The sequence below is a fragment of the Oreochromis niloticus genome, linkage group LG17 (genome assembly GCF_001858045.2).
Source record: "Oreochromis niloticus isolate F11D_XX linkage group LG17, O_niloticus_UMD_NMBU, whole genome shotgun sequence".
NCBI classification, from domain to species: domain Eukaryota; kingdom Metazoa; phylum Chordata; class Actinopteri; order Cichliformes; family Cichlidae; genus Oreochromis; species Oreochromis niloticus.
In genome coordinates, this window is record NC_031981.2 from 5296602 (window position 1) to 5319824 (window position 23223).

Here is a 23223-nt window from a genome sequence, read left to right on the forward strand (position 1 = left end):
TAACCAAGTTCAGTAAAACAAAAACAATAAAATCAAAATGGTCAGATACAAGGAATGGTCTGAAAATGAGGGGAAAAAGCAGCCAGAACACCTGGAGAACTTCTGCTGAAGAGCACTTTTAAAAAAAATAATAATAATGATTTTAGACTCCTTGGAAGCAAAATATTTAAAAAAGTGTTGGGTGGCTCAAGACTTCTGCACAGAACTGTGAATTAACTAGGGTAATTGTTGTAGCTTGTGTCTAAATGGGAGAAGAAAAAAAAGATCTTAAAAAATAAAATTCCCAGCTGCTTAGTCCCAGCAGGGGATTAGTTTAGGCTTGGAATAATTCTGCAGCAACTGTGTAGTAATGATGGCAGAAAAATCGAAACCCTTTCGGCTGCAGAGAGACCGATTTGCACTCTGAGCACCAAAATACTTCAGATTTTGGTCAGTAGACGGCAAAACTGCGGAACCTTAACTGTGCCGACTGAAGTGTTATTGAATAAGCCTTTTGAAGTAACTAACAGGAGACTCTTCACACGCAGCACGTCCCAGATGGATTGAATACTTCCCAAGATAATTGTTGTTCCATAGTTTTCGAGGCAGAACTTGCTCAGTGTGTTGAATTTCCACTTCAGATTTGTAAGTTGTGATACTTGAGAGGTTCAAACCTGTGTGGGCTCTCCAAATGCTACAGATGTACACAGGAAGCTACACACGGTGCTGGTTTTTCTGCCCAGTTGGTGATGCTGGTGGTGATTTACTCTGTGTAGATGAATCTGACGGTTGTGCGAAAGCAATATTAAAGCAGTCTGCCAGACTGCGGAGTTGTTCATGGCCTACATCCCTCTCCATTACCTCCCTGGTCATTAACTGCGAGGTTCAAAAGTCGTTGTGAGTGCATTAGTAGATGACAGTAGACAGCTGCCAGAAGGTGACTTTGGTTGCCAGCTCACTGGGGGGACTTGCCTTCTTAACGGTAGCAACACATTCTAGCATCATTACATATAAACCTCATCTCTGCTCGTTGGCAGCTCTCTCGGATTCTCTGTCTTGTTGTATTCTTCTAACTTATCCGTTTGGGTTTTTCTCAGTGCTCTATTCTCTATTTTTCTTCTTTTTAACATTTCCCTCTACTTTCCGTGCTCCTTCCTTATCTTATCCTTGACCTTTCGCTCTTGTTTATTGTTGATGTCTTGTCTTCTTTGAGTCCTCTCACTTGTGTGTTCACAAGTCAGAAATATAAAAAACATCATAAGAAGGAGGATGAGACTGAGAAATAATCTTGAGATAACATTGACATGGAGGATATAAGATGCTCACAAGCTGTTTTGACTGTCCAGACAGCTGAGCAGATCTGCTTTGCTAAACACAAGTGTTAGGATTGGACAGATGGACACTTTGTAACGCTTGTGCCTGCATAAGTGTCGTCGCTAGGTGTGAGTTCCTCTTCTAACCACTACGTGAAGCTCAAAAATACACACTCTTTTAAGCTTGCAAAGTCAGTGTTTACATTATAACTTTTTGTCTTAAATGTGCTTTAAGTGCATGTGTGTGTGTATTTGATTTGATTTTGTATTGTGCACATGAATGCATGCACAGACACATATTTACTCTTCCAATTCTAAAGTGTGACTTTCTGACTGGTTTTCCATGCAGCCGATGCAGTGGCAAACAAGGGCAAACAGTCTGTTCTCATGAAAATGACAGGAAATGTGAGGTCTTGAGGAACGAGAGAATCTTAATGGGAGAGTAAGAACAGATGCAACTTTAGAGCCGTGGAGGAGAGAAAAGTTTTTGCACCGAGACCATAAATATGTTGTTGCACACTTTCCTCTTGTTGTTCCTAAGACAGTTTTATTTAGACCAGTCTTACGGATGATTAATTAAAGCCGAGCCTGCTTTGGTTTGCAGCTTGCAGGCACTTGAGGCTTGAGGCAATAACCACATTTCAGAATGGACCCAATAAACAAAAGGACTGCAGTATCTGGTTTCCAAAAACACTGAAAGCACAGCCGCCTCTTGGTTGGGAGATATGTAAGCTGTGTTACCTATGTTAAACAGGTATATTTTTACTTGCATTTCTGAATTATGGTTAATCTCATTGGATGACTGATGTAGCACAGCTCAGTACTGAGTGGATATCAGCTGACGAGCTAATAACATAGCTTTTATTTGTTAAAAGAAATGACTCGTAGTACTTCAGGGGTCCTACACAGGTCCGTTTGACTTCAGGGCCCCTCAGGTGGTTATATAGAATGAAAAGAGCGACATCAGTACATCTGAAATGAATACAAGCAGCAATCAAATGGCTTTACGTGTGTTCTTGATATTTGACGGTCATGACCTCAAACCATCTTTTCTGTGCCTCCCATTTCATCACGTAATAAATGTGAAGAAGTCTTCAGAAGTCGCACGACTTGGTTACAGTTCTGAAAAATGTGCGTTTTAGGTGGAGGCCAGTTGATTAAAGATGGTTCACCCACTCAGTGAGACACTGGAGGTTATCAGAGTTTGAAGATGAGACACTGACTGACTCATCTGTCCTTACTTTAGTATTCTTCATATCGAGCTTAAATAAACTGATACTTCTTGGTGGAGTCCAATTCAGACAGAACTTAAGGTGGTTCTAGTTTTTTGTTTGTTTGTTTTTTTTTAAGTTGGTTTCTGCAGTTTGAGACTATGCACACACAAAGTACTGCTAACCTTTTGTGTCATTAGGGGATTGTGAGCATGTTAGCATGACATCCTCTAAGTTGGGGGGGATCTCCACGGATCTGGCTTGTTTGTCCAGCACATCCCACATTGATTAAACTATATTTTAGATTATATTTTCCTCCTTTCCTTGATATATTTTGATTTTATAGATACAGTAGGTACTCAGTCACCCACAGATACACACGAGAAACAACACATACTCATAAATAGCTACAGCCAAATGTCATCCTGACATTTTCCCCCACCCAGTGCACAACAAATGAGCTCTCATCATCTATTTGTTTATGTCTTCACGGGAAGTTGTTGTCTGTACGTAATGGAACACAGATGTCCTCTGTGTGTTTGTCTGTGTGTATCAGTTTGTTTATGTTACAGACTGAATGCATATTTATTTATATATCACAAGTATATTGAAATTGTGGATTTGAGTTAAAATTACAGAAAGTATTACATGAACATATACAAACTTTTACTTTTGTTTATGGCCTTTGACAGGCATATTGCCTTAAGGGGGAAAAATTGTTTATTTTCTCTCATTCACTAATTCAATTTACCAAGTTTTTTGATACAGATTAGTGTCTGCGCGCAAAGAAAAGTAAAGATTTCTTCTTCTCTCAGCTTTAGTGGTTTAATTCCAAGAGATTTCTGCCTCTGATCCGCTGAGCCTTAGAGTTTAAACGTGGACCTGCCAGTTTCTTAAGGGCCTGTTGAACAGACCTTATCTCCACATGCTTTATCCAGCAACCCTCACATCATCCCTCTCCTCTCAAGCCTGCTTTTCCTTCTCTTTCAATCTTTCTCACAATCTCTGTTAGTCTTTTTCTTTCTCTTACTAATTCCTAACTTCTCTGTTTTTTTTGCCACTTTTTATTTCTTTGAGTCTCAGCTTCGTATTTCTCTTTCTCCTGGTCTCTTTATTTATTCTGGCTTTCGTTCTTTTCGCCATTTATCTCTCTGGCATTTATTCTTTTTCTCGCTATCGCCTTTTCCTTTCGCTTCATTGAACTTTATCTTTTACAACATAAATAGTAGAAGGATTCTAGTAGGGCTGCACGATTAATCAAATTTTGTTTTCAGTTACATTTTTGGCTTCCAGCAATTATGAAAACCAGATATTGGAGACAAAATGATTATTGTTCTGTATTCATTTTCACAAAGACGTTCTCCTTTTTATCTTGTGATTCAAATGCAGTGCAGCCCCTTTTGCAGTGTTACTCTTTTACTGCTGCCTAAAAGCCCAAGTTATTGCTCAGCTTGAGCAAAAATGGAGCAAAGAGGTTTTCGTTCGTAAAATGTAACTCAAGGAATTAAATTCTTAAAAAGTTTTTTTAAATAAAGCCTGTGGTCTTCAGGGTTTCTTTCCATGTCTGCCAGGAGTCAGCCGGTGCTGGCTTAATACCCTTCTTCCAATTGACATCTCTGGCTCATGCCACCACAGCAATTCCAGTTAGAGATTCATTAAACCAATGAAACAATAAGTCCACATCTTTACATATCTCTGCCACCACACTGTTCAAACTTTTGAGAACTTCTAATAAGCACATGTCAGTGCAACAACATGTTTATCTCATGCTTGTCCCAGTGGGGATGTTGTTTGCCTCAGATCAGCATCTCTGGCATTACTTAACTCTCCTTTCCATTCCTATTTAACATTCTTTAAGGGAGACGTCTCCTCCTTATATTGTCTGCTACAACATGCATGCAAACACGTAACACACGCTTGCAGCGGTATAATAAAGGTTTCCAACCAGTTTCAATCAATCTGCTCATTATTACACTGAATTGCTTCTCCAATTTCCCCGGGCCTGGAGGGAAAGTTCACTTGTAGCAGCTAGTTAGAACAGTACAACATTAACAGCTTGTTCAGCTCACAGTTCTAAATTGTTTTGATTGATTTGAGCTTTGTTCAGGTGGAAAACGATATGCTCTTGAAAATCTATGGATAACGTTTTTGTCCTAGATTGTATAAGAGAAAAGCCTCAACCTTGTTCTTCTGGTTATTCTGGTGGATATACTGAGTTCTCTAATTCTGCCCAGTCACTGCAGTGTAGTCACTAGCTGTGGAAAAAAATAGTGAGCTAATTGACTTTAATGTTAAATGTAGAATGTGAGGAGCAGCGGTGTATGACAAACTGCTGGCGAGTTACATTCTCAGGGTCCTCAGAGGGACCGCGAATGACTGATTCACTTTAATAGTTTTAATTAAAAAACGCATGCAGAAAGTAATTTAAAAGGATAATTCATGCATTGTTATCAAACATAGTAGGGAGAGTAGCTGTGAATCTCCTCTCTTGGTTGTGGGATTGGATTGGTTAAGCTGCAAAATGAAAAGCAGGAGGAGTATGGCACTCCCTAAGCAATCTGCCTTTCACCGTTCCACCTCAGCTAGCACACTACCGCAAACTGCCGGCCTGGGCTGCATGGATAAGTCGGTGCACGCACATTTCCATGGATTTTTTTCCCTCTGTCACTCAGAGTCACACGCCCATAGACATGACAACATAAACAAGCACAAAAGCAGTTCTCTCTCACACAATACTATTTCATTCACACAATTGTGAGTCTCCTACCATGCGACCACTTTGAAGCACACACCCACATACTGTACGCACAGTAATGGGCAAGCAGGGGGATATAATGCAGGTATGTGTTTGCACTGCTCTTTATAGGGAAGGCCAGCACAGTCAGCACATTCCCATTAGTCTGTAATGCCTGCAGACGCTAACATTGCCACTGCAGAACTCCTAAGTGACAATAAAAAGCGTCTCCTCTTTTGTTTCTAAGACTTGACTGTGGCCTGCAAGTTTGACTAGTATTCATATGGTAAGTCCCTTAAGATTCACATGTAAGAACCATGTAACCGTGCTTTTTTTTGTGATATTTTGAAAATGAACAATGACTACTAGCCACTACCCACTCGTATTCACTGATGATGTACTCCTGTTTTTGTTTCTACTGCACAATGTACACTTGCAGTCAAATGTTTACATGTTCCGGTGATGAACATGAATATTATGGTCTTGCTTCCAGTTAGTTTTTCAGTTAAAATGGTTGCTTTTCTGGTGCAAAACTGACTCTTTACTGTTAAATATATTTTTGATGGATTTGAGGTCAAAACTTTGTTAACCTTGTGCTTCCTTGTGTCCAAGTTTCAACTGATGATTGGAGATTATGCTAAAGAATTTAGAGATTGTCTGCCAACTTTATTGTTACAGACAATGTTACAATGTTACCTTTTCAATGTGCGCCTTCCCTGGAAAACAAGCCCTAGAGCAAGATGACATGCTTAACAGTTTAATACAGCGTTCTTGGACTTGATTTCCCACTCTTACTCTAAACACAACCCTGGAAATTGTGGGGGGAATTTTTTCAGCCCCCCCCCTTCTTTTTTTTTTCACGTGGTCAGGATTAACCAAGCTTTATCTCCTCTTTAAAATTAATCCAACACTTGATCACCACAATATAACACAAAGTATGTTCAACTTGTATATCTGGAGATATTTGTCTCTCCAGTTACGAACCTTAAACTATTGTGAATCCAGTTCACCTGCTTTGATGCAAATAAAAGTGACAGCAGGTACACTGAAAAGGCAACCCCCCAAAAAGGAATGGGTTTGTGGATAACGGCCACACACTATCACTTGCTCCCTTCTGCTTTCTCGCTCCTGCCTGATTTCCCTCTAGTTTGGTCTTTGGTTAGTGTCCTTTTCACTACTGGTAGGATGAGACGGTCCCTGCAGCCCATTCAGGTAGCACAGGTAATCCAGCTACTACAGAATGGCACATCCATATATGACTTTACAAAAAAGGTTTGCAGTGGCACGCAGAGAAGCTACAGGCTATACTCAGTCATGATTACTAACAGAAAGTTTACTGCCCTTGGCCTTGACAAGTTAAAGCCATTTTGTAACTTTCAGCACTGCAGAATTAATCATCTCACAGGGTGTATGTACATTTCTCACCGTGTGTGTACAGTATTGACCCTGAGTTGATTTCAGAACAGCCCAAATAAATTAAAACTTGCACCAAACTCTCGAGTTTCTTTTTTCTTAAAGTTGTATGTTGTGCAATGCTTTCACCTAAAATAACAGTTTAAAGACTTTATTGGAAGCTCAATATGGGAGTGACATTCATATTTATGATCAGTGCATGCAAAGTGTCAATCTCCAGCTCTATGTGTTTTCAACAACTTCTGTTAATCATACATCAGGGCATCATTATATACGGTGTATGCAACTAAACTGGCCATGGCCATCTAATATTGTTACCTTGAGATTTATATTAGTAAGGACTGCTGAATAGTCTCTATCCTGAGGATGCTCGATCCTTGTGATCGTTAATGTGAGGCCAAGCGTTTGTGTGAATACAAAGCTTTTAGTTCTGTGTAAACGATTACAGTTTTTTCTACAAGGCACCGAGGAGATCGGTCGTGACGGAAGTGAGAGGTGGAAGAGCCAAAGAGGGAGAAAAAGATTTGTTCTCACTTTAATTAATGGTGTGTGAAAAAACTGTGGACCTTTGTAAATGTCAGCTGCTGTCCTCAGATCAGTTACGTGTGGAGAACGCCTTGGGTTAGCCAGCCTTGACAATAACGGAAAGAAGGGGTACTCCAAAGGAACCAGAGTGTTCTGGAAATGTCAGCGCTATTTCAATCACTGTCACAGGGCGCAAGGAGCAAAACCTTGTATAAGATCGTTTTTGGTTTTTTCCTGGACTATGAGCAGAAAACAAAAGTTCCAATATAACATAAATACATAGCAAAAACGGGGAAGTGCACCACTCTTGTGTTGTAATATAGAATATATGTAAATAGACTGTTGTCAGGACAAAAAGCTTACCCTGCCACTGGTCTTTATAAAAGAGAAGAGAAGCAAGCCTTTTCCCTATTTAGAGTGCTTATCTACACCACCCATTTCTAAATAGTAATGCAATTATTTTACTCTGTGACACAACTCACAGAGGTCTCCTTTGCAAGAAGACGACTCAAAAAAATCCATTCAGTCTAATTATCAGAACAAAGTGCGTCCCTGTCGAGACGCCAGGACAAATTGGAACTCTGATGATTTAATCAGGACATCTGGTCACTCTGGATGGTTTATTCTGTCAACATAAACGCTGCAGTATGTTGTGAACAGTGTGATCCAACGAGTCCTCTACTAGAAAGAAGAGAATAGTTTCATGGATGTTATTTTAAGTTGCCATGTGGTAAAAAGTTGTTTTTTGCCCATTTCTCAAGCTTAAAGTTTGTTGTCCTGATTAACTTTTCTTTTTTTTGTCTTTGCTTGCATATGTGTACATGAGCAAGTCGCTGTCAAGATCAACACCTTGCAATTTCCCGTACAGAAGCCGGTCCCACCTCTGATCATTAATTCCATACTTTTCACCCATTTATCACAACAAAGACCTTCTCATTTTCTCTTCCTGAACTTTCTTCCCAAACTTGGTTTGCGTCAGCAAACGCTCACAGGGGTTTGTGGCTGCTCTGATGGATGACACTGTAGTCCATAGTGTCGAAAGTGAGACAAGGCCACCTCCGGTAAACAGCTTTTAATAATCACCTTGCTGATTGAGTGCTGCGTCCAATTTGGCATATGAATCTATTTGTGCCAAAACAAGAGGAGAGGAATAAAGGACGGGAAAACGAAGAGCTTATATGGTGGAAGTAATTGTGTAACCCTCCATCCTCCCGTTTACTCCGTGACATCCTTTTCTTATAGCTTTTCTTACGCCTACACGCTTTCCATCATTGACAGCCAAAGTTTGCTTTCAGGCTAACTCGTGCCGGCTTGTACTGTGAATTAATTTGCTGTACGAATTTGATGACCAAAGCTGCTTGGAAAGTCAGTCATCAATCACGGCATGGTATTGGGTAGACTTGAAGTAAGGAAGTGTGTATTTGCATTAAAAACGTGTTCACAAATGCGTTTGTGTATTAGCTTTCTAATTGAGGTGTAGTGTTGTTCTGTTGATTGGTCCAAGTTAGCCTTTGCCAGGAAATCATTTATCAAGTGAAAATAGTCATGAATTGGGTGATTAGTTTGCTCTTTGAGTACCATTACCAAAATTATCATCTGATGAGGTTTATTCCCAAGGGAGTCCAATAGTAATGGGAAGTTTTACAGCTTTTTCCCTTTTTTGCCCTGAGATAATAGAAAACAGGAGTTGCTCTGTCAGCCTGTAAGCTAACTGCATGCCCCCTTTTCAACTCAGTTAAGACACAAAAATGCCAAATAAACAGCTATATCGACCCACTCGTGAGGAATAAACAGAGTACAACAGCAGCAGGAGAGGGAGAAATAGATTTTTAAGACTAAGAGAAGAAAAGAGTTTTTGAGGAACGCTCTGGGTCATGAACTGAGACATAAATATTGAATTTTAAATTCAAATACCCTTCTATGCAGTCAAAGCGATCACCAACACACTTCTGCTCCGGGGTTTTTCTCATGGATCTCGAACTCGTGATTAGGAGGGCATTAACCTTTCTGAACTTGGTGATGGTTTGAGATAAACTGTTTAGTCTCCATTTTTGCTTTTGTTTGATTTATTGTAGTAGAGTTCACGGGGCATCCACGTGCTACATATTGGGCTCATATATGAGATAAAAATGTATTTCAGTTGTTGGTTTCATGTATTTCGTGTTTGAAAGTGTGACAATGAAACAGTTTTGCTAGAATTTAGTTGATAATTGTTGATATGGAGCAGGGGCAAATGGTTAAATATTGAGTGCTTATGTACTTTGATATTGCACTCGCTGAAAAGCAAGGGGAAATATCACTGTAAATGCTTCAATGCACAGAAGGAGAGACAACTGCTTCACCGCTTAAATTGCTTCTGGCGGGATTGTTCCAAAGGTTATGAACTTGTCATTGGGTTGGCACTGACTGATACCAAATGGATGCAAAGCTAGCCCCCTATAACTTAACTGTGGAAAGCAAAGGCATTTTTCTCATAACAGAGTATCCATACACGCTTTTTTATTGTACTTATCAAAGCCATTAAAACAGGTCTTTACTGTGAGGTTGGAGTATCCAAATGATAAATGAGAACACCCACACTTGTAGTTCCATGTGTACTGAAAGCTTTCAAGCAGTCTGTCAGCCATTTTCTCATTCTTTAATCCCATTCACTCCCCCACAGTATTTAAATCACTAAAGGTGCTGGCCAGATCCACTGTCTCCTCAAGATATAAATGTATGTATTTTATTTATAATGCATTAAAAAACACCTTTTATGAGCTTGTTTATTTTGTTTTTGTTTCTGCAGTCTAGTTTTGATCTACTGCTCAGCAGATATATTAGTAATTGTTGAATTATCTTGACATATTTAACCTCTCCAGAATATTTTTTTGGCTTTTGTGATAGACTCCAGAAGCACATAACTGAGCAAAGCAGATTTCTTACGTTTCTTAAGATAGGCTGTTTAAAGGGGATCTGTTACACTCATATCTAGGTCCATATTTTCATTCTGCTTAATGAAAAAGAAAACTGATGTGATTAACAGGTCAAAATTAAAATCCCCACAGTTCGTCCTTTATCTCAAATAGTTTTGATTATACCGTTTTTAGGTCGCCCCTCCTTTAAGCCAGCTTTCTTCTGATTGGCTGCACCTTGCAAACAGTAGGTTTGAACAATAGGTAGGTGGGGCTTCCGTCATTATCAGAGCTGTTTGTGTTAAAGAGCTCTGCTGTACTGACATCAAACAGACAGAGTTAAATAGAACCTGAGAATGTTGTGAAGGATCAAACTTTCAGGTTTTTGTCTTTTTTGCGAATTGATTTTGGTGCATGTTAACAGTTAGCCTAGCCATTCTTGCTCAGGAACCAGTCTTACCAGTTCACCAGTCTATAAATAGTAAATACACCTGATTATGGCATTGTGCTGATCAGTGGCGACAGTGCATCAATAAAAAAAAAACTCCCGTCAACATTTACTTTGTTCATTTATTATGGCAACAAAACGACCAAATTACCCATAGAGACAACATCACAGCAAGTCCTGCTACGTGCAGCTTGGCTGTGCCATCCTATGTTGGCTCTTACCTGTGCATGCTACGGTGCCCCACTCCTACATTAGTACCCACTGTTTGCCAGAGTGCCCATTTTGTGTAATTATATGAACTACAGCAAGCTAATGGACCCGACAGAGCACTGCCTAGGCCTATTACACCTCAGGGTGCTGCAAAACACCATTACCACCAACAGCAACCTGGAGTGTTTGTGCATGTAGGTGACAGGATGTGTGTGCAACTGCACTTTCTGCGTAACGTTCATGTAGATGTGTTGGTTGGAGGTGGATTGATACATGTCACAGAAACACAGCAGTTACAGCCAAAAATTGGTGCTTTTAGCCTCAAATACGTGTCTATTGATATGTGTATGTGCGTACCACACCTGTCATCTCTCCTCCATTAATTTCTCCACGGCTTTAGCCGCTTGCTGCTGGCAACTGTAGTTGACACAGCAGAAAGGATTGCAAGTTTGGGAAGCCATTGCATCCACTTCATTTACCACCATCTCATCTTCTGCCTGTAAATGGACTATTTGGTTCACAGGAAGTGCTTTAATTGCATGTTTTATCTATGTCAGTATGTATGTATGTGTGTGTGACTACCACTGATAAATAGTATCTAGCGTAATATTTCTCTCAGACTCCATTTGAGGCCTCAGCTCTTTTAACTAATAATCATCTGTGACTCACATGTATACATAATTCAGGTTCTCGTGTTCACGATTGTCTGCCCAGCTTTGCAGGTTATTGAAGATTGGCTGAGTCTGCAGCTCGTGCCTTTCAAGGTAGAAGACTTAAAATCAAACACGTGCAGCTCTTTAGATGAGAATAAGGGCGATGATGGACTCAATTAGAATCATCTCCCCACAGTCAGATCCAGGTCAAAACAATGACTATACACATAGCTAGTACAATTTACTTGACAGTGGCCTTGGCTGTCTGTTCAACCATTATGTTATCCCATTCTCTTTTTAAAGAAAGAGCCTTAGCACGGCTCTATTGACAAGCTGCTTTCCCCTCAGTATCAATAGCCATTAACCACTTTAAGCCTTGCCAAGCGTAGGAGATGGAGAGCTAATTGCCTTTTTTGTAGCATACAGTATACTGTAATGGTGAATCAATGTCTTTGTTAGTATTGTGGGATAAATGGATATTCACGCCTGAACAACTACATGCACCCACACATAGTGCTAGCAACATTAACAGCATATCTACCTACACATGCACACAAATGTTTCTTTGGCTACATTTGTGAGGACATCCTATAATCAAATGGTTTCTAAACCATTTTACTCTACCCAAAAACTAAGGGCCTAACCTCTGAGCACTGCCCTGTGTTAAGAGGTTAAGTAGTGTGGAGAAAATTAGCTTTGCCAAAGTAAATGAACTAAAATGTAAAATTTTATATATTTAGTTTATCATTTGCTGATTCCTTTTTAAACGGACTGTAACAAATACACTTTCATCGATATGCATTTTTCTTTTATATACTTAAAGCATGAATGCTGCAGTTCATGAATTCCAGCAAAGACTCGCTCCTTCACAGTAATGCTGGTGGCCTCTCAGTGTGGAGTGTTACCACCTGTGTAGAGTGGAGTGAGTGCAGTATTCCCCCCTGACAGCGAGATGTATGCAATTAAACAGTATTAGAGTCATTAGCTCAACACAAGTGATAGCCAGCAGATGGTTACCATGCAGAAATATGCTCTTAATGAAGCTCCTCAGTCACTATGGGTGTGTGCTTGTGTGGCCGAGCACGCATGAGCGCACTTATGTGTATGTAGCGTGTATGGTCTATTGGCTATAACGCTCAAAGCAGCACTTGATTAGACGGCGGTTGGTCCTCCTCTAGCATAACCATTAGTGCCCATGGTTGTTTATAAAAATGCTGTAGCACATGGTTAATTTCATTCATGCTACTTCCTCATCTCTGTGGAGGTCAAAATGTGTGACAAAGATGTTTTCTACGAGTCTCTAGCCATTGTAGGGATTTTGAATTGTTTTAGAGCTTTAAAAACAAGCTTTATATCATGAACATCACTGAAAACTGACAAACCTTTTTTGCTAACATCAGTAGGTCCTTGATAAGATTTTGCATTTATTGCACATTTTCTTAGCTGGATCTTGCTAGTACCAGGCTGGAAAACCTTTTGCCTGCAGAACTACTTTCTTCATTGCACAGATTAAACAAGGTGCGGGAAACATTCTTTGGTCCATATTAACATGTGTCCATGTGCCAATAAAATATCCCCCCATTATTGAACCCCCACCAGCATGAACCGATTACAAACGGCCGGATGGATCTGTGCTTTTAGCTGTTTTTACACTAAATTCTGAGCCTACCCTCCAAATGTCACAGCAGAAGTCAAGAATTGGTAGATCAGGTAACATTTTTCCAATCTTCTGTTGAGCCTGTGCAAATTGTAGCCTTAGTTTGATGTTCTTAACCAATAGGAGTGGAGTCCAGCGTGGTCTTTTGATACACGTTGTGTTTGTAGATGCTCTTCTTCATACTTTTGATGCAACAAGTGATTATTTTGAGTTACTTTTGATTTTGCCTTTGGCATCAATGATGCAGACCTTCTCACTGGATATTTTCTCTTTTGTCAGCTCATTCTCTGTAGACTATAGAGGTGGTTGTGTGGGGAAATCCCAGTATATCCACAGCTTTTGAAACACTCAGACCAGCCTGTCTGGTATCAACAACCATTCCACATTCAGAACCACTTAAATCGCATTTCTTCCCCACTCTGAAGTTCAACAGGTTGCTTGATCAATGTCTATTTGCCTAAATGCATGCATGAGTTGCTGCCATGTGATTGGCTGATTGGTGTCAACCAGCAGTTAAACCTGCTGATTATTACCCAATAATGTGACTGGTACATGTATATGAGTATCAAACAACCACATGACTTCATGTTTATGTACAATGTACGTTTCAAGTTTCCACAACTGGTCCTTACTGCTTACTTTGGAGCATGGATCCCTTCTAGACACAGAATCATTCCACACCTACACACTTTAAAACCAACACAGCCCAGTGAACTTTTCCTCTTTATTGTTTAAGCAGACTCCTGGTGTCCGAGTCTGCATATACAGTATATCACTCAACATAGTGAAGGTCCAACATCCAAGTGAAGTGGAAAATAATCAAAACATATTTTTGAGTAATGGAGGGCTTTAAAATAAAGTTGGCCATTTACAAACCTGTCATTATCAATAATAGCATATTGGCCCAGATATAGAACGACTCATGCTTATCATGAATTTTCTCTCTCATAACTGAAGCATGAAATACGATAATATGTAAAGCCCACGCTTGTTTAGCTTGTCTGTCAGTTACATCCTCACTCTCTCCTGTCAGGCTCTTGGAAGTGGTTAATATTTTATTTTTTATTTTTTTACTGACAGCATCTTCAAGACTTTTTTTTTTTTTTTTTAAAGCTCTTCATCCTTGACAGATTTTCTCCCCGCTTCATTTCTGCTGTAAAGATGTTGAGTCCTTTTCAGCCGTCATAAATGTACTTCCTCTGTGACAATAAACCTTGTTACTTCAGCCTTTGGGAATTTCTCCAGGTTAAACTGGGGTAATAACAATAGGTAGCCTCACAACACCGAGGCCACCAGTAAGTCATAATTGATTGCAGATTGTGTTTTTGCTGAATAATGTCTAGGAAAAATCTTGGCTACAACAAGAAGTAGCCAAGATCAGGGAGTTTCTCTTTTTGTAAAAGAGCCTGGGACTTTGAGGTACAGTAGGGGAGGTGCGTGGTGTCCCCCACGGACAGGGGCCAAAACTACTGAGCTTATAGGTACGTTTACAGTCCAGCTCCAGTGAATTGGCTGTGGTATTAAATAAAATTAAATAAATGTTGTTTTTTTTATTTGCTCTTCTTTTTTGTTACATCTATTAGTCACAAGCTTGTTATTAGTCACATACAGTCAGCTTAACTTATTAGACAGATATTGAGCAGGACATCTCCAAGTCAAAACAATTCATTTTTCATTTATTTTATATGATTTGTCCTAAGAAGGCATAACAGTCTGCTGGCTGTGAGCAAATTTCGTGGATTTCAAACTTGTGTGTGTGAACGTGAACTCGGGAGAGAGCATGAGCGATGAAAGGAGAGAGCTGATAGTGATGCTCTATTGAATACAGATGAGAGAGAGGCAAGCTGAATTCTGATCAGGCTTTCTTCCACTCTTCCTTCCGCTCGCTCTCTCTTTCTCTGTCTCCCGCTCCATCCCTCTGAGTGAAAATACTTCAGAGGACTGCGTCTTTCTGAACCAAGGGGGAAGTCAGTAGGTCAACCTTTTAAAGTCAACGTCCAGGCCCCCTTCTCAAAGGAGCAGCTATTACAGTGAGGTCCACCCCCTCCCCATCCCTGTAGAATTAACAGGCGTGTGGATTTTGATGTTAGAGATATGGAGCAGTACTTTAGAGGAAATCTGATCCTGAACTGAAAATCCTGTTTCATGTTTGACAACACTAGAGGCCGAATTTGTTAACATTTTTATCAGCGCTCGCTCGGTACCTGTGAAAATTTGTATTATTTTTTTTTTACTTTTGAGATACTCCGGCAAGGTTTTAACGTATTCCAAGGGCCTCAGGTTCATCAAAGTCAGTCAATAAAGTAATCAGCAGCTAGTCTCCTGGAAAAATACATTTCTACATCAGCTGAATGTCAAAACTGATATTCAGCTGACTTCACCTATAACTTATTCAGAAGACCGGGGTGAAGCGAAAGCCTGATCTCTGAAAATATCTAGCCAGGATGGCAGCTTGGAGCTTAATTAGTTGAAGAAAACGTGTGCTTTTTTTCCTTCTCCCCCCCAACCCCCTCCCTCGCCCAGAATACAAATGCTTTTTGGTGAAAAGTCACCGGGGTCGTCTCACTGCCTCATTAAAACCGAGCGAGGATGGGAAAAAAAAATTAATGGAGCCAAACACCTTCAATTTAATACGTAGGAGGGTAAACTAATACAAAGTGCCTTGCTGTAGTAAATATTCCCACTTAAAGTTTTGTATAGTTTGACTTTCTAAGCAGTCGTAGAAAGATCAGCGTAAAGATGCAGGAGCATATCGACGCCTTCGCAGGGCAATGGTTAAAACCACGATTGCGACGCGATTAGGTTTCGATATTTGAAAGCGTCTTCGACTCCTTTTTGTAACAGGGTCACATCCTCTCGGATAGCAGCGAACTGCTTAGGACTCAGATGAGTGTAGACACCACAGTCCCAACGTGATTTGTCCTTCGATGTGATTATCAGCAGCGTGATTGGTTGTAAACCCTGTTGTCACGGCAATGATTTCAGCCTTGATGATGAAAGCTCGTGGGACACTGATCCGTAGGATGCAGACACACACACACACACACACACACACACACACACACACACAAAATCACTCTGTCTCACTGCTAACCAGTCTCATTCCCCTTTGAGAGAGAGGCATTAGTCGGTGAGATTGAACTCTTGCATGTGTGTGTGCGAGTGTGTGTCGCTGTTGTCTGTCTTCTTACTTACCCAGTAATGTACAAAACAGGAATCTGGGGAAAGGCTCAAGCTCCACTGAATTGTACTTGACATTTTATTCTTTCTTTCCTGATTTTTTTTTTCTCTTTCCCCCTCACACCATACCCTGGACCCCTTTTTTCTGTTTCTGTCTCACAGCTGTTATTAAACCACTTTGACTGAGTTAATAACATCTGTGTCACACTCACACACACAAGCAAGTGTAACTGTGCCTGTCTGCTATAGTACCTTGTGCAAACCAGAACCGCAAGTGTGCATCTTGGTATTATCCGTCTAAATACACTAATTATTATAGCGGGTTTGGTGTACCTGTACACTTTTTTTTAAAAAGCTGGTAAAATGAAAATGAAAAGCAGAATAGAAAGACTTAATATAAAGATTTGAGTGAAAGATGATCATGTAAACATTGTGTTAATTAAAAGCTAAACAAGGAAACAATCAGTAAGTGAACTTAGCAGACCTCTCATTTTGAAATTTATGTAAGTAAATTAGTTTTATGTTAAAAACCAAAGTCATTTCCAATAAAAATAAATGGGTTCTTAGAATTTTCTCTACCCTCATTTACAGTCTTTACATAAAATATCACAGCTCAGATTAGCAAATTTTTAAAACGTCTTAAAGACAATCGTAGCTGACGCTTTCCTGAGGTCACTTGGAGGTCATTCCAGAGTCGTGGCACGATGACAACATAGGTGTGACGCGCCCTGCCCACTTTGAAATCAGGATTAGGAAAGGATCTTGTATGTATTCAACATATTGACCACATATGCAGATGTAAGACTGTTTAAGGCTTTAAATGCAAACACTTTCACATTTTTGGTATTCTGTAATTCATGGGGAGCCAGTGCAGGACTGCTAACACTGAAAGTAATGTAATCTCTCTTTTTTTGTCAGTAATCTGGCTGCAGCATTCTGGACTGAAATGTTCATGATGCACACACAGGGCAAGTCTCTTTAGCAATGCTGCCGGAATATGTGCGGTGTATGGTTTGGCTTTGTCTCACTAAAATGAGCTTCCCTGTCTATGTTGCACCAGAGGATGTGTTTATCATCAAGCATTAATGATGCCTTCATAGATGTGCAAGTCACATCCATGTGCAGAGATCCATACTTCCACGGATGCTGGATTTTGAGTGTTTTTGATGGTCTCTCTCCTTTTTAGCCACTCCCTGATTCCTGAGTCCATGCACCCCAAAGATTTTGAGAGTACAGCTTTGTACTTCCCAGCTTTTCTGTGCATTTTTTATGTGGTTATGTTTATCACATCTGATCAGTGGCCTTTGCACATCATTGTGTTTCGTATGTCCTTTGGATCCGATTAAGGGGAACAAACTGAGCAGATACCATACACGAGGCATCTATGTATAAGTTACCTGGTGGAGAGGGAATCTCATATGCTTAAGGCCACTACAGGACCCCGGACTCAAGTCCACATCAGGTCATTTTGTGTATGATTCCTCTCCCTCCCTGCTTTCCTGTCTGCTCTGTATTCGACTTTCAAGAAAAGGCTGAAAATGCCAAAAAAATATATGAATATATATATAAAAGGCAGACAACAAGCCAAGGCATTTAATTAAAACATTGCACCCAGCTTCTGACATTAGCCAGATCTACACAAATTAAAAGCTCGTAATCCTGGCAGACCTTTTATCAAACGCAGTGAGTACCAGGTCGAGGGAAGTGGTGCAGCTGTATTGGCTCTACTTGTTTTTCCTTTGCCAAAGGAAGAGCTCGTCTAGAGTTCTTTGCTGGGTCTTGCTTGAGTTCCAGAGAAGAAGTACAACTAGGTCACCTTTTCACCTGCTAGATGAAAAGGTGACCCAGAGAGCAGCTAAACTGGAGCAAGCACATTTACAACTGACTGAGAGTTGGCCAGAGAACAAAGCAGACCGCGTTCACGTTTGAGCTGGCCAACGGGATGAATATTTGGCTATCAGCAGATGGCCAAATCCAGTCCTGGTTGGTGAGGGCATTTGTGTATGTGCGTGAGAGAGAGTGTGGTTTTTGACTTTTTTGGTAAAGTGCAATTGCTGCTTTGCCCTGGTGGATAAGCTGGCTACATGTTTACACTATGCCACCTTACAAGGTCATTTATTAGCATCTGTTGTTCGTCTCCCTGCCTGTTTGTTGTTTAAAAGCCAGAAGAGCCACCTTTTTGATTTATTTCAGTCCTTTGACTGATGGATATTGTTCAACTTTTAAAAAAAAATATCCTAAAACATTTTATCATTATTATTATTGTTATTTAGGTCCTATAAGATAACAGTGAGGTCCTGCCATCTCTGGAGAAGGCATAAATCCAAATTGGGATACAGAAAGTTTTATTTTCTGAATATAATTACAAGATGATGGATTTTAAAGTTCTGTCCTTACGTGAAGCAAAGAGCCCAGACTCTTTTCTCTCTTATTCCCTCTCATTGATTGCCTAACCATGTACCAGCTTTGTCTTACATTACTGTGAGACAGAAGTAGTGCTTCCACTCTCATTTATAATAAGTACAGCACCTCGACCCCCCAAATTGGTTCTTTGTCAGGTACAGAGGAATCAATGTACGAGCGTGATTCTGACCTGAAACCACGCTGCTGAGCTTGAAAAATCCCTAGTTTTGTGTGGATATAATAGCCAACAGTATAAAAATTCATCAGCTGCTGCCCACAGATTGTGATTTCCCTTTTTCTTTCCTCATGTCCTCCTCTAGCCTCTTTTAATATTGATCAGCCACACATTTATCTTTGCCTTTCCTCTTGCATCAATATTTTCCTTTGGCCCTACACACACTCTCCAGTGTTTGAGTTTTACTTTTTAAATTTTTGGTTCTCTCTGAAGCTGATTAGATGTCGATCTTGCCGTCATGTATCTTGTGGTTTTGCGTCTAAATAATGTCTTTCTTTCTTTCACCAGGGCCTGATGATCCTCTTACAGAACCTTCCCACAATGCACTGGGGCAACGAGGAAGTGAGCGTACTGTTGGCTGAAGCCTACAGGTTGAAGTTTGCCTTCGCTGATGCGCCCAACCACTACAAGAGATGATAAGCAAGGGGCGGGGCAGGGGGGCTCCCTGTGTTCCTCCTTTACTCCCCCCAAAGTGGTCTACTGAACTCAAAGGCCTCTATTCCCACACAGGAAGGAGCGCCCCTTTTTCTTAACCTCCTTTTCCCTTATTGGCCGGTGGGCCTTTCAGCTACTAAGAGATTTTTGAATCAACCAATGACTGCGAGGATGTGCGGTGTAGCATTCTAACATGTTGATGTGGAGCCTTTTTTTTCTTCTTTTTTTTAAAATGATTATTGTGTTCTCTGATTAGCTCTGAAGCAGTGCAGAGTCCTGTTCTTTATCACTCAAGTTGACACCTGGGAGATCAACCTAAGGCCCGATGCAAAACCAGGAGCTGTTGCTCAGCACCGCCTGCGGTTAGGTCTGGCTCCGAAAAATGCCTCTTTCTGCTAATTATTTCCATAACCATGGTAATACATAGTTGATTTTTTTTTGTTCCCTGAGGCAAAATGTGATCTTTTTCCTTTTCAGTTTGCAAAGACAAAGAAAGATGTCAAAGGGCACTGCACTAGATACTTTACTTGCCTCCCCCCCACTTTACCTCCCCCACAGATCGTTTTTCTTCGTGACCCTCCCAAGACTTTTGCAGAAAGTCACTTTGTCAGTCAGTGAGAGGAGGCATGTATCCTTCCATTAAGCCAATCACACACCAGCTTTAAAGCCTCATCGTCCAGTCCCATCACTGCAGCTTCTCGTTGTTTGAATGTAACGCAAACAGTGGCAGGAGGCTGCAGAACAGGAGTCACATACACAGATCAACATCAGAGAACATAAGAAGCCATTAGGAGGGAGAACGCTACCTATTCCCACTTGTTAGGGTTCTTTTCTCTTTCTTTTTTTTTTCTCCTCAGACCTGCCCACATGTGAAGGGCCACGTCTTATTATCAACTTCTCCTTCTTTGTGAATGTAAGACTACCTCAGAACACGCATTGTTATTACACGGTTATACACATAATGAGGCGTTAGCAGACATAAAGAAAGAATCACTTAGAGACACATTGGCCTGGGTTGGTGACAGGCCAGATCTGAAGTTGAAGCTAAATTTGTTATTCCGAAAGAGCACAATCGACACTGTTTGGGCACCTTTTGTTTTCAAGTTTGCCGCCCAGAATATATAAAATATGGATTGGACTGTTTAGAGATCACCAGCAAGGTGGGGCCTGAGCTTAAAAGATGTATTTCCATATAAACACGTAAAACTGGAAGGGTTTATTTGGAGGCTCCAACTTAATGGAAGTCTTGCAATTTTAAAATGCAATTACACACGCTTGATCCATTTCGGCTCTCGTAATTTATTCATGTAGAAGCTCTGCACGCGGATCATCGGGATTATCCTAAAAACGTACCGATACATAAATAAGTAAATAAATAATTACAAAGCTGTTTCTTTGCTTATGACCATCCATCCCATTGGCTCTATAATGCTGTTTGTAAGTACCCTGTAATCAGGCGTCGGCACCTTTCACGGTGCTTACTGAACTCTGTGAATATAACAGGAAGTTGACAAGCTTAGCAGGTGACAACGATTCATCACGCCCTTTAATTAAAAAGCGTTTGCATAAATAAGTTATACAACCTGCTTCTTGTTTTTGCACACACAACCCTCCGCCTTACATTAGTCGTTCACACGTTGCTCTGTTCTTATAGAGCACATGGGATGTCTTACGCAAAGTCAGTAGCACCATATTGGTGTGATGTTAGGTGGTGGTGGTGGAGGGGTAATCAGACATTCATGACATAACACAAAGCTGTTAACATTTGGATCCTCCTGTCGCAACTCCGCCAGGATCCATTATTGTCACCCGAGCCGAAAAAGGCGGCAGGCGTAGGTGTGTGAAGGGAAGATGGAAGGAGAGAGGGGAAGGGAGGGTGTTGTGTTTCTTTGGAAGTTCAGTCCCTTTTTTCAGTGAGAGCTGTCAGTCTTTGATCACATGTTGAGGGTTTGGGGCTTCTTTTTTTTTTTTTACCCAATCTGCACCAGTTTCACAAGCCCATGCTCTCTGACAAGGAAAAACTGCACTTAATTTAAAAGTCTAAAAAGTCCCCTCCCTTCTTTTGTATGAGATATATTCTTTCAATCAGCATTTTAAATATTTGTCTTTTTCATTTAGGTTTTATTTTTTTAAATGCCTACACATGTTTACGTTTACATGCCTGTAAAGTTGTGCCTGACTCTGGAGACACGAGACAAACACCCTGATTGTGTTTTTTGACCACAGATGATTTTTTTTGTTTCGTTTGGTTGGGTTTTTTTTTTAGGTTTTAAATTTGTGCAAGCAATATGAAGTCATTTTTAATTAGTAATAAAATCAAAGGAAATATTATTTTGGCTACAGAAACCACCAGCATGAGCTGTTGAATTACACTCTGGGCTTTTATGCCATAATAAAATAACCAATAACCCATCCCTAAACCCTCCCCATCCCTTATGAGGCTTGTCAAGCTTTGCATTCCTGCACATGTTAAAAGAACATGCAGGGCTGTGGCTGTAGTGCTACTCAGCATTAAAACAGTTTGGAGTCCGCAGCAGCTTTATGAAATGTGGGTGAATTGCCACTCCAGGATCGCCAGTCAGTCAAACAGACCAAAATCATTCCAACCGTGTGTTATGAACCTGCAGTCTTTTGGCTTTTGAAATGGTTGCTTCAAAGACAGGTGCCAAGTCTGCATCCACCTGCAGTTAGTTGCCATGTTCAAAGCAACTTGGTCTGTCAAAAACATGATAAAAATGCCAATAAGAATCAGTCTGCTACCACTTTACGACCAGAATCCAACCAGTTGCCAACCAACTGAGACAAGTCCCCTATTGCAACGATGCACATTGCAGACGAGTTGCACTCATCAGAGCAGACCGACTCTTAATTGAGTCGGTCTGCTCACTACCAAATGTTTTAGGGTGTTTTTTTAGCATAGTTAGTGGAGATGATATTTGCTTATGTGATCTGTCCGTTGTTATTTAAGTTAGAAAACTGAAGCCACTTCTGAGTTTGAGTGTTACATTTTTTAATCATGAATGCAAAGCTTGACAGGCACAGCAGCAGTCAATAAGGTTGGGCAGGGGTGAGCGAGCAGTCAATATTTGTCCCATTTATTACCCATAACCCGACTTCTCACAACATTAAACTGCCTTATTGCACACATTCATATGGATATGAACACTGTAGGGGGTAAAAGCAATGCCGGTGGTGAACACCGATGCTCCAAGATAAAGACAAATGTGGGGGGTCGACAGCCGCTGTAGTGTCTATCAATATATTTGTGTGTGTGTGTCAAAGGCAGAGAGTAGGTTTGAGCCCCCCTCTGTTTCTGCTGTTATGCTATATGCAGTGTTTTCCCTTTAATAAGAGTCAGCTGCCTACACACACTTCTGCGAAGAGAGGTGAAATTAACAAACAAACACAGGAGCACATTCTGTTGCATTCTGAAGTTTGACTCTCAACACACACACACATATCTCCATGGAGATGAACGCCTCAGTGGCATCAGGTTGAAACCCCTTTTTTCTATTAGCACACACACACACACACACACACACACACGGCAAATTTCAAACACTCTTTGGAGCGTCTTCAGGAGTGCATCCTTAAGTAACATTTCCAGCTGCTTTCATTTCTCTTAGAGTAAAATCTGTCTATGAAAACCAAACTGAAGGAAAAAAGAAAAATCCTCCCTGATGTGTTTTGTCTCCAAAAAAAAGAATCAAATAATACTAGAGCATGTGGGTGACAGGAGTAGCAGGTGTTGAATTTAAAAAATAAATGTGTACAGAGAAGATTTTGAAACAAAAATCTGTAAATAGAAAGTGTAAATAAATCCTATATATATGACATCACGCTGTACGTATGTGCCTGTTTTTTCCTCGAGCTGCGCACGTGAGCAGAGAAATCGACTTGCTTTTTCTGAATATCGCAAATCCGACCGCGGTC

The 23223-nt window shown here is 40.5% G+C and overlaps 1 protein-coding gene across 2 annotated transcripts in view; it reads left to right on the forward strand.

Moving 5' to 3' along the window:
• Positions 1–23126, forward strand: part of tbc1d22a (TBC1 domain family, member 22a) — a 156802-nt gene extending 133676 nt beyond the window's left edge. For both annotated transcript variants that reach the window (XM_005451751.3, XM_005451749.4), the window contains exon 14: positions 19144–23126. In XM_005451751.3, coding sequence (XP_005451808.1) covers positions 19144–19272 — 129 coding nt within the window. In that variant the 3' untranslated portion in view covers positions 19273–23126. The remainder of the gene's footprint in view (positions 1–19143) is intronic.
• Positions 23127–23223: the final 97 nt, after the last annotated feature.